At 39.8% G+C, this 10,000-nt stretch overlaps 1 protein-coding gene across 1 annotated transcript; it reads right to left on the bottom strand.

Moving 5' to 3' along the window:
- Positions 1-1,727: 1,727 nt before the first annotated feature.
- On the bottom strand, positions 1,728-8,001 carry LOC123509194 (very-long-chain 3-oxoacyl-CoA reductase-like). The gene is made up of 9 exons (XM_045263395.1): positions 7,773-8,001; positions 6,863-6,874; positions 6,590-6,624; positions 5,992-6,067; positions 5,365-5,536; positions 4,214-4,376; positions 3,395-3,610; positions 1,790-1,994; positions 1,728-1,745 (listed from the first exon to the last, which is right to left on the bottom strand). The coding sequence occupies exons 1-8, from the start codon at positions 7,912-7,914 to the stop codon at positions 1,869-1,871; spliced, it is 942 nt and encodes a 313-aa protein (XP_045119330.1). The 5' UTR covers positions 7,915-8,001; the 3' UTR covers positions 1,728-1,745; positions 1,790-1,868.
- Positions 8,002-10,000: the final 1,999 nt, after the last annotated feature.

The raw sequence follows: 10,000 nt of genomic DNA, 5'->3' as shown, positions 1-10,000 counted from the left end.
TTAAGGTTCTAGAGGCAGAGTGACAAGATTTCTGCATTATTAACTGGAGAAACACTCTTTTAAAAGGCTCTAGTTGAAGTAATAAGGGTTTTTAAGGGTGTTTTAAGGTTCTAGAGGCAGAGTGACAAGATTTCTGCATTATTAACTGGAGAAACACTCTTTTAAAAGGCTCTAGTTGAAGTAATAAGGGTTTTTAAGGGTGTTTTAAGGTTCTAGAGGCAGAGTGACAAGATTTCTGCATTATTAACTGGAGAAACACTCTTTTAAAAGGCTCTAGTTGAAGTAATAAGGGTTTTAAGGGTGTTTTAAGGTTCTAGAGGCAGAGTGACAAGATTTCTGCATTATTAACTGGAGAAACACTCTTTTAAAAGGCTCTAGTTGAAGTAATAAGGGTTTTAAGGGTGTTTTAAGGTTCTAGAGGCAGAGTGACAAGATTTCTGCATTATTAACTGGAGAAACACTCTTTTAAAAGGCTCTAGTTGAAGTAATAAGGGTTTTAAGGGTGTTTTAAGGTTCTAGAGGCAGAGTGACAAGATTTCTGCATTATTAACTGGAGAAACACTCTTTTAAAAGGCTCTAGTTGAAGTAATAAGGGTTTTAAGGGTGTTTTAAGGTTCTAGAGGCAGAGTGACAAGATTTCTGCATTATTAACTGGAGAAACACTCTTTTAAAAGGCTCTAGTTGAAGTAATAAGGGTTTTAAGGGTGTTTTAAGGTTCTAGAGGCAGAGTGACAAGATTTCTGCATTATTAACTGGAGAAACACTCTTTTAAAAGGCTCTAGTTGAAGTAATAAGGGTTTTAAGGGTGTTTTTAAGGTTCTAGAGGCAGAGTGACAAGATTTCTGCATTATTAACTGGAGAAACACTCTTTTAAAAGGCTCTAGTTGAAGTAATAAGGGTTTTTAAGGGTGTTTTTAAGGTTCTAGAGGCAGAGTGACAAGATTTCTGCATTATTAACTGGAGAAACATTCTAATAATAATAATAATAATAATAATAATAATAATAATAACAATAGATCCAGATGTGACATTTTATTAGGAAATTACAATAATTACAACAATATTAATAGTGAAGGGGAAAAAATACCAGAAATATTAATAATAATAATAATAATAATAATAATAATAATAATAATAATAATGAGAAGAAGAAGATTAAGGAGGAGGAGGAAGAAGAAGAAAGGAGGAGGAGGAGGAGGAGGAGGAGGAGGAGGAGGAGGAGGAGGAGGAGGAGGAGGAGGAGGAGGAGGAGGAGCAGGAGGAGGAGGAAAAAGAAAAAGAAGAAGCAGAAGAAGAAGCAGAAGAAGAAGAAGAAGAAGAAGAAGAAGAAGAAGAAGAAGAAGAAGAAGAAGAAGAAGAAGAAGAAGAAGAAGAAGAAGAAGAAGAAGAAGAACAGAAACAACAAAAAAACAACAATAACAACCTTAACACACACACACACACACACACACTTTTAAAACAGTTAGGAATGTTTTCAAAATCTTCTTAAACACCAAAGTTAGACAGACACACACACACATACACACACACACACACACTAGCTTGTGAACTGAATATCTCTCTCTCTCTCTCTCTCTCTCTCTCTCTCTCTCTCTTTCTCTTTCTCTTTCTCTCTCTCTCTCTCTCTCTCTCTCTTTCAATTTCTCTTTCTCTCTCTCTCTCTCTCTCTCTCTATTTCTATTTCTTTCTCTCTCTCTCTCTCTCTCTCTCTCTCTCTCTCTCTCTCTCTCTCTCTCTCTCTCTCTACTAAAATCACCTCTCTTGTGCAAAACGCTCGTAAACCCTCTGTCTCTCTCTCTCTCTCACACTCAATCACTCTTGGCCACCATCTTCTTCACTCCCACACTCTCTCTCTCTCTCTCACACACTTATTCACTCTTGGCGGCCATCCTCTTCTTGTGAGCTCTGGTCCGGAAACCTTTGAGCTGGCTGGCCACTATGGAGGTCAGCACACACCCTGGCAGGTACGATCGGGCCAGCTCTATGAAGTACGTCTGTTTGGGGGGGAGGGGGAGAGAGAGAGAGGGGTTAGGTGAGATTAGTAAAATGTCATTAGATCTTCTTTACACCCTTACAAGCCTTCAGAACCCTTAAAATCCCCATTAGATCACTTTACACCCTTAAAATCACACTTAGATCACTTTACACCCTTAAAATCACCCTTAGATAGTTAGAAAAATGCCCTTAGATCCTCTTTACACCCTTAAAAGTCCTCAGAACCCTTAAAGGTGTTCTTTTAAAAGTAATAAGGGTTTTTAAGGGTGTTTTTAAGGTTCTAGAGGCAGATTGACAAGATTTCTGCATTATTAACTGGAGAAACACTCTTTTAAAAGGCTCTAGTTGAAGTAATAAGGGTTTTTAAGGGTGTTTTTAAGGTTCTAGAGGCAGAGTGACAAGATTTCTGCATTATTAACTGGAGAAACACTCTTTTAAAAGGCTCTAGTTGAAGTAATAAGGGTTTCTAAGGGTGCATTTTAACTGGAGAAACACTCTTTTAAAAGGCTCTAGTTGAAGTAATAAGGTTTTAGAGGTTCTAGAGGCAGAGTGACAAGATTTCTGCATTATTAACTGGAGAAACACTCTTTTAAAAGGCTCTAGTTGAAGTAATAAGGGTTTTAAGGGTGTTTTAAGGTTCTAGAGGCAGAGTGACAAGATTTCTGCATTATTAACTGGAGAAACACTCTTTTAAAAGGCTCTAGTTGAAGTAATAAGGGTTTTAAGGGTGTTTTAAGGTTCTAGAGGCAGAGTGACAAGATTTCTGCATTATTAACTGGAGAAACACTCTTTTAAAAGGCTCTAGTTGAAGTAATAAGGGTTTTAAGGGTGTTTTAAGGTTCTAGAGGCAGAGTGACAAGATTTCTGCATTATTAACTGGAGAAACACTCTTTTAAAAGGCTCTAGTTGAAGTAATAAGGGTTTTAAGGGTGTTTTAAGGTTCTAGAGGCAGAGTGACAAGATTTCTGCATTATTAACTGGAGAAACACTCTTTTAAAAGGCTCTAGTTGAAGTAATAAGGGTTTTTAAGGGTGTTTCTAAGGTTCTAGAGGCAGAGTGACAAGATTTCTGCATTATTAACTGGAGAAACACTCTTTTAAAAGGCTCTAGTTGAAGTAATAAGGGTTTTTAAGGGTGTTTTTAAGGTTCTAGAGACAGAGTGACAAGATTTCTGCATTATTAACTGGAGAAACACTCTTTTAAAACCCCACCAGTCATTCTGTGGCCTTGGAAAACACACTCTCTCTCTCTCTCTCTCTCTCTATCAAAAACACCAATAAATTTTCCACTACACAAACACACACACACACACCTCTCTCTCTCACTCACTCACTCACATCCATCCCCCTCTCTCTCTCTCTCACTCAACTCCTCCCTCCTCTCTCTCTCTCTCTCTCACCTGGAATTTATGCATGAAGTAACCAGCTGTCTGTTTCTCCACCCCAGCTGTTCTGAGTGACATTCGTACATACGCAGCAGCCGAGGGGACCATCAGCGAAGGGCGGCGAATTCTGGACATGTTGGACACCACAAACCCGGGCACCAAGCACTGTACGGTCACCCCCCGGCTGGCCACCTCTTCACAGATGCTCTCGCTGAAGCTACGGACATACGACTGTAGGAGGGCCGAGGAGAGAGGGAGTGTTAAATTAGGTTAGGTTAGGAAAACCATCAAAACGCACTCAAAAATGGTCTTAAAACACACACACACTCAAACACACTTAAAAGCATGCAAAACACATCAAAAACACACCGAAATACCCCAAAACACATCAAAACACATCCAAAACACCCCAAAATCACTCAAAAACACACCAAAACACTCCATAACACACCAAAAACCCCAAAACATCAAAACACCAAAATCACTCAAAACACACCAAAACACTCCAAAACATGCCAAAATCCCCAAACACACTCAAACCACCCTAAAACACTCAAAAACACCCCAAAACACAACAAAACCCTCAAAAGCACTCAAAACACACCAAAACACCCAAAACACCCTAAAACACACCCAACACACAAAAACACACCAAAATCCCCCCAAAACAATCAAACACACTCAAAACACACCCACACACACTCAAACATAACCAAATGCATTCAAAACACCCCAAAACACACCCAAAACACACAAAAACATACAAAAACCCACAAAAACACTCAAAAAACACACAAAAAATCAACACACCCACACCCACACCCACACACACACCTTAGAGGCCCCATAGACAGCCAGGAGGGGGGCAGGGATGGTGGAGGAGAGAGAGGAGAGGTTCAATACCAGCCCTCTTCCCCTCTCCACCATTCCGGGCAGAACAATCCTCGTCATCTCAGTGAGAGAGCGAATGTTGCAGTTAATGAGGTTCTCGCACATTCTGAGGAGAGAGAGAGAGTGTGAGAGGCTGTGTGAGTGTGTGAGAGAGTGTGAGAGAGCATGTGTGTGAGAGAGAGCGAGAGAGAGAGAGAGAGAGAGAGAGAGAGAGAGTGAATGTTGCAGTTAATGATGGTTCTTCCACACTCTGAGGAGAGAGAGAGAGAGAGAGTGTGAGAGTGAGAGAGTGAGAGAGTGAGAGAGAGAGAGAGAGAGAGAGAGAGAGAGAGAGAGAGTAACAATGGTAAATATATTCCAAACACACACACTAGAATGCTTTTAATAGTATTGGAACCTTTAAAAACACTCTTAAATTTAATGAATAGAGAGAGAGAGAGAGAGAGAGAGAGAGAGAGAGAGAGAGAGAACAATGCTAAATATACCCTAAACAAACATTAAAACCCCTTTAAAACTATTAGAACCTTTAAAAACACTAATAACTTCCACTGCATCCTGTTTATATCTATTAGAACCCTGAAAAACACCAAAACACACCAAAAACACCACAAAACACACCCAAAACACCACAAAACACCCTAAAAACACACCAAACCCCCCAAAAACCTACCAAAACACCCCCAAACACCAAAACACCCCAAAACACCCCAAAACACACCAAAACACCCCAAAACACTGCAGAATCTCTCAATCACCACCTCAAACACTATAAAACTCAAAACACCCAAAACACCAAACACATAAAACAAACACACCCAAAAACACCCCAAACACACCAAAAACTATAGAAACTCTCAATCCAAAACACCCCAAAAACTATAAAACTCTCAATCCCCTAAAACACCCCAAAACACTACAGAAACTCTCAAATCACCAAAACACCCCAAAACACTGTAAAACTCTCAATCACCCTAAAACACCCCCAAAACACCCCAAAATCCACCAAAACACCCCAAAACACCCCAAAAACTATAGAAACTCTCAAATCACCCTAAAACACCCCAAAAACACCCTAAAACACCCCCCAGACTTACTTAGCACAGCCGTCCACCTCCAGGAAGTACTCGGGAAACTCGTAACTCATGCCGACATTGTTCACCAGCACTCCAATGTCCAGCCCAGCCAGCTCTCGCTCAAGTCGCTCGTAAATGTTCGTTTGGGTGAAGTCCACATCAATTATCTTCGTTTCTGCCTTATATTTGGTGCCTGTGGTGTTGGTGAGGGGGTCAGAACAGTCGATTGGGGTTTTTGAGGTGTTTTGTGTTTTTGTGTTTTTTTTGTGTTTTGGTGTTTGAGTGTTTTGGGTGTTTTGAGTGTTTTGAGTGTTTTGGGTGTTTTTGTGTGTGTTGTGTTTTGTGTGTTTTGGTGTGTTTTTGGGTGTTTTTTGGTGTTTTTTGAGTGTTTTTGTGTTTTGTGTTTTGTGTTTTGTGTGTTTTGATGTGTTTTGGGTGTTTTTGTGTTTTGGTGTTTTGTGTGTTTTTGTGTTTTGTGTGTTTTGTGTTTGTGTTTTGTGTGTTTTTGTGTGTTTGTGTGTTTTGTGTGTTTGGGTGTATTTTTGTGTGTTTTGGTGTGTTTTTGGAATGTTTTGGTGTGTTTTTGGTGTGTTTTGGGGGAAAGAATGACACACACACACACACACACACACACACACACACACTTACTGACTTCAGCAGCGACATTTTGAAGTTTATAAGGAGTTCTGCTGACTAAGACGACCTTGAAACCTTGCCGGGCCAGCTGTGAGAGAGAGAGAGAGAGAGAGAGAGAGAGAGAGAGAGAGAGAGAGAGAGAGAGAGTATATCATTAGTACATTTCTTTCAATATGCTTGTTAATATTTGAGAGAGAGAGAGAGAGAGAGAGAGAGAGAGATATTATCACCTCTCTCTCTCTCTCTCTCTCTCTCTCTGAAAAAACATTAGTCATTATTATTTATTTTTTGTTATTTAATCTTCTTCTTCTTCTTCTTCTTCTTCTTCTTCTTTCTTCTTCCTCCTCCTCCTCCTCTCTCCTCCTCCTCCTCCTCCTCCTCCTCCTCCTCCTCCTCCTCCTCACACACACACACACTTTCTACTTACTTAAACAATTTACACCATTACCTCTCTCTCTCTCTCTCTCTCTCTCTCTCTCTCTCTCTCTCTCTCTCTCTCTCTCTCTCCATCTTTTATCTTATCTTGGTAATCTTCTCTCTCTCTCTCTCTCTCTCTCTCTCTCTCTCTCTCTCTCTCTCTCTCTCTCTCTCTCTCTCTCTCTCTCTCTACCTCAAACACATAAGCCTTCCCAATGCCATCCGTTGCTCACAACTGAAAGCCTTCACAAGAGAGAGAGAGAGAGAGAGAGAGAGAGAGAGAGAGAGAGAGAGAGAGAGAGAGAGAGAGAGAGAGAGAGAGAGAGAGAGAGAGATGAGTTGCATAATTTGATAATACAAACACTAAACACACACACACACACACACACACACACACACACGATTCTTTTCCATAGGTATATATATTGACAGACAGACAGACACACACACAGACAGATAGACAGACAGACAGACACTACTTGAAAAATGAGATAAATATAAATCTTGTAGTACAGTTACATCACACACACACACACACACACACACACACACACACACACACACACACACACACACACACACACACCAAAACACACTCAAAACACTCAAAACACACTCAAATAAACCCAAAATCCACAAAAACACACTCAAAACACACACACACACACACACATCACTCGACCCGTTCTCAGAAATTAATAAATAAGGTTAGGTAAGGTCAGGTTAGGCTAGGATAGACTAGAATAGGTTAGGCTAGGTTAGATTAGGCCTATGAGCAAATATAACCCCATTGGAAGGTTAGGTTAGGTTAATTTAGGCCTATAAAATCCCCCATTTTACCCCATAGGAAATTAATATTACCTCTAGGACACCAGTTTAGGTTAGGCCCACCCCCCCTCCTCCTCCCCCCTCTGAGGCCACGCGTTCCCAGGAGCCCCCCCCCCCCCATAGCTTGTTAGAAATAGGGAAAATGAATTAGCAGATAGGCTTAAGCTGGCTCTGGTTAGGTTAGGAAGGAACGTCTCTCTCTCTCTCTCTCTCTCTCTCTCTCTCTCTCTCTCAGTAAAATTACCTCAAACTATTAAAATTAACTCTCTCTCTCTCTCTCTCTCAGACACACACACACACACACACTCTCTCTCTCTCACACACACACACACACACACACTCACTCTCTCTCTCTCTCTCTTTACATAAATTTATCTCTAAATACATCAAAATTAACACACTCTCTCTCTCTCTCTCTCTCTCTCTACATGAATTTAGCTTAAAATATATCAAAATTAACTCTTTCTTACACACACACACACACACACACACACACACACACACACACACACACTCTCTCTCTCTCTCTCTCTCTCTCTCTCTCTTACCTGCCCATTCTCCAGTTTTCTTGAGGTTAACAGACAGCCCTATAATGGAGGCTAAAAAACAGCCATATATCCCTTTAATTAGCGACCACAGCACCCTGGCCACCACCACAGCCACAGCAGCCTTCCCCACAGCCTCCCACATCTTGCCACAGCCGCCCACAGCAGTCAGACACGCGTAAACACAGACACAGCCACACAGCCAGCCCGCTTCGCTTCCCCTGGTTGAGTGACGGGCAGGTTAGCTCATATTCTTGCTACATTTCGCTTTCTCGTTGTTTTTATTATTTTTGGTGTTTTTCGTGTTTTTATGGTGGTTTTTTCCTGTGTTTTATTTTTTGTGTTTTGTGTTTTTGTGTGTTTATATAGTGTTTGAGTGTGTTTGTGTGGTGTTAGTTAGAGATTTCTGCTGCATTTCACAATCTCGCTGTTTGTTTATTGATTTTTAGCTTTTTTCTGTGTTTTTGTGGTGTTTTTTTTCCGTGCTTTATCTTCCTGGTGTGTTTTTGGGTATATTTTGTGTGTTTTACGTGTTTTTACAGTGTTTTGTGGGTGTATTTCTGTGTTTGTGCTATTGTTTAGAGAATCTTGCTACATTTCATTATTTTACCAGTTTTATCTTTATTTTCCCCTCTTTCCTGTGTTTTTGTGGTGTTTTTTTGTGTGTTTTATTTTTTTAGTCTATTTTTTGTGTTTTGGAATGTGTTTCGTCTTGTTTGGTTTGTGTTTAGTGAAATTTGATGACATTCCTTTGCTACCTTTCGCTACATTGCTGCTTCCATTATTATTATTATCTTATTTTTTGTGTTGCTTTTTGAGTGTTTTATTTTTTTTTTCTATTTTCTGTGTGTTTTGGTGTTTTAAATGTTTTTGAGCGTGTGTGTGTGTGGGTGTACCTTTCCGCTACTGTCGCTAATGTCAGTATGTGGTGGTGTTTTTGACATATCTAATGGCGTGTTTGGGGTGTTTTGTCTGTTATTAATGGTTCCAAGTACTTTTTCTTACATTTTTTGCTATTTTCATTATATTTTCTTGTTTGTAAAGAAATATTAATGCGTATTTCCAACATTTACGCTAAAAAAAAATGTCAATATCTAGCATTAATACAAATATACTGCATTTTTATACCATAAGAGCATTTTTCTAAGGACAAATAGAAGAAAATAAGAAGAAAAAAGTAATAATAACAACAATAACAAGGCTGGCTAGAAAAATGTTAGTCTTTACATAGCATCGTTGGCAACACTGCAGGAGAAAGCTTAGCGGAAGAGAGGGAGGGAGGGAGGGAGAGAAAGACTACCAGGTTTAGTGGGTTATTCACTTTTTTACTCGTCTCTCAGCTTTCTCCTGCCTCACTGGCCCACTCCACCTCTCCACCTCTCCACCTCTCCCTCCTCCACCTCCTAATGTCCCCAAAAAGCCGTTTCATAGTAACATCTTGCCAGTTTAACCCATTCGGTACTGGGACACATTTTACCTTGAGTTTTGTGTACCATTAGACCATTTTATTGATATTATTAAAGGTCTATGGAGGATTAATGGTCAGTCTTCACTATTTTAACCCCTTCAGTACTGGGACAAATTTTTACTTTGAGTTTTGTGTACCATTAGACCATTTTATTGACATTAGGAAGGGTGTATGGAGGGCAGAAGATTAATGGCCACAGTCTTCACTATTTTAATTGAGTTTTGTGCACCATTAGACCATTTTATTGACATTAGGAAGGGTGTATGGATGGCAGAAGATTAATGGCCACAGTCTTCACTATTTTAACCCCCCACATGAGTTTGTGAAGCTGTACAAAATCACCAAATAGTCACCACAAGGAATAGGGAAACTCATGACAAGATTTCTGCATTATTAACTGGAGAAACACTCTTTTAAAAGGCTCTAGTTGAAGTATTAAGGATTTTTAAGGCTGTTTTTAAGGTTCTAGAGGCAGAGTGACAAGATTTCTGCATTATTAACTGGAGAAACACTCTTTTAAAGGCTCTAGTTGAAGTAATAAGGGTTTTTAAGGGTGTTTTTAAGGTTCTAGAGGCAGAGTGACAAGATTTCTGCATTATTAACTGGAGAAACACTCTTTTAAAGGCTCTAGTTGAAGTAATAAGGGTTTTTAAGGGTGTTTTTAAGGTTCTAGTGACAGATTAACAACATTTCTACATCATTAACAGGAGAAACAGTCTTGGGAACCCCGCCAGTCATCTCTGTGGCCTTGGAAAACAGTCGT

The sequence above is a fragment of the Portunus trituberculatus genome, chromosome 26, assembly GCF_017591435.1.
Source record: "Portunus trituberculatus isolate SZX2019 chromosome 26, ASM1759143v1, whole genome shotgun sequence".
Taxonomy (NCBI): domain Eukaryota; kingdom Metazoa; phylum Arthropoda; class Malacostraca; order Decapoda; family Portunidae; genus Portunus; species Portunus trituberculatus.
Note: the sequence above shows the minus strand (reverse complement) of the source record. Positions and strands in the feature narration are given on the sequence as shown.

Bases quoted from the DNA above. Each gene is read 5' to 3' on its own strand.
- LOC123509194 (XM_045263395.1), bottom strand. From the start codon at position 7,914: ATGTGGGAGGCTGTGGGGAAGGCTGCTGTGGCTGTGGTGGTGGCCAGG. The intron at 3,611-4,213 runs GTGTGTGTGTGG...GCCCTCCTACAG, and splicing joins CTGTCTATGGGGCCTCTAAG to TCGTATGTCCGTAGCTTCAG. The intron at 1,995-3,394 runs GTGAGAGAGAGA...CCCCCCAAACAG, and splicing joins ACTTCATGCATAAATTCCAG to ACGTACTTCATAGAGCTGGC.